This window comes from Penaeus monodon, chromosome 24 (assembly GCF_015228065.2).
Source record: "Penaeus monodon isolate SGIC_2016 chromosome 24, NSTDA_Pmon_1, whole genome shotgun sequence".
NCBI lineage: Eukaryota > Metazoa > Arthropoda > Malacostraca > Decapoda > Penaeidae > Penaeus > Penaeus monodon.
In genome coordinates, this window is record NC_051409.1 from 9,285,812 (window position 1) to 9,286,228 (window position 417).

General features: G+C 44.4%; 1 protein-coding gene across 1 annotated transcript in view; it reads left to right on the forward strand.

The window, feature by feature from the left end:
- Nucleotides 1-417, forward strand: part of LOC119588840 (glycine receptor subunit alpha-3-like) — a 27,574-nt gene that overhangs the window by 24,913 nt on the left and 2,244 nt on the right. Inside the window, exon 6 of the mRNA XM_037937481.1 lies at nt 184-330. Coding sequence (XP_037793409.1) covers nt 184-330 — 147 coding nt within the window. The remainder of the gene's footprint in view (nt 1-183; nt 331-417) is intronic.

The following is a 417-nucleotide window of genomic DNA, read 5'->3' on the forward strand; positions in this document are numbered from 1 at the left end:
CCCAAATGGATTATTCGCTTAGCTCCATCGACCTCTCCAGACCAATTTTTTTAATCCTTTCCATTTTTTGAAAGTAGAGGACAAAGAAAAAAACAAACTGAAAATCGCCCAAAGCATTTCTCAATCCTAAATTTTGTGTAGCTAGACCTTAGAGGATAAAAGCGTGGACCCCTGACCTTACAGCTTCGCACCGCCACCGCCTCGCCGACTGACAAGCATGAACAGACAACTGAATACCTGCGTCGGTACGGTGTATTGTCTCACACCGACGCGGAGAGTAACGGCACTAAAACACTCCCGGGACAGAACTACAAGATTGCTGATCTCACGGTAAGATGCGTAGGGAGTCGGTTTGTTTGTTAGTCTGGGTCGGTTTGTTTGTCTGCTTGTTTTGAATATTTGTATGTTATTTTTCTC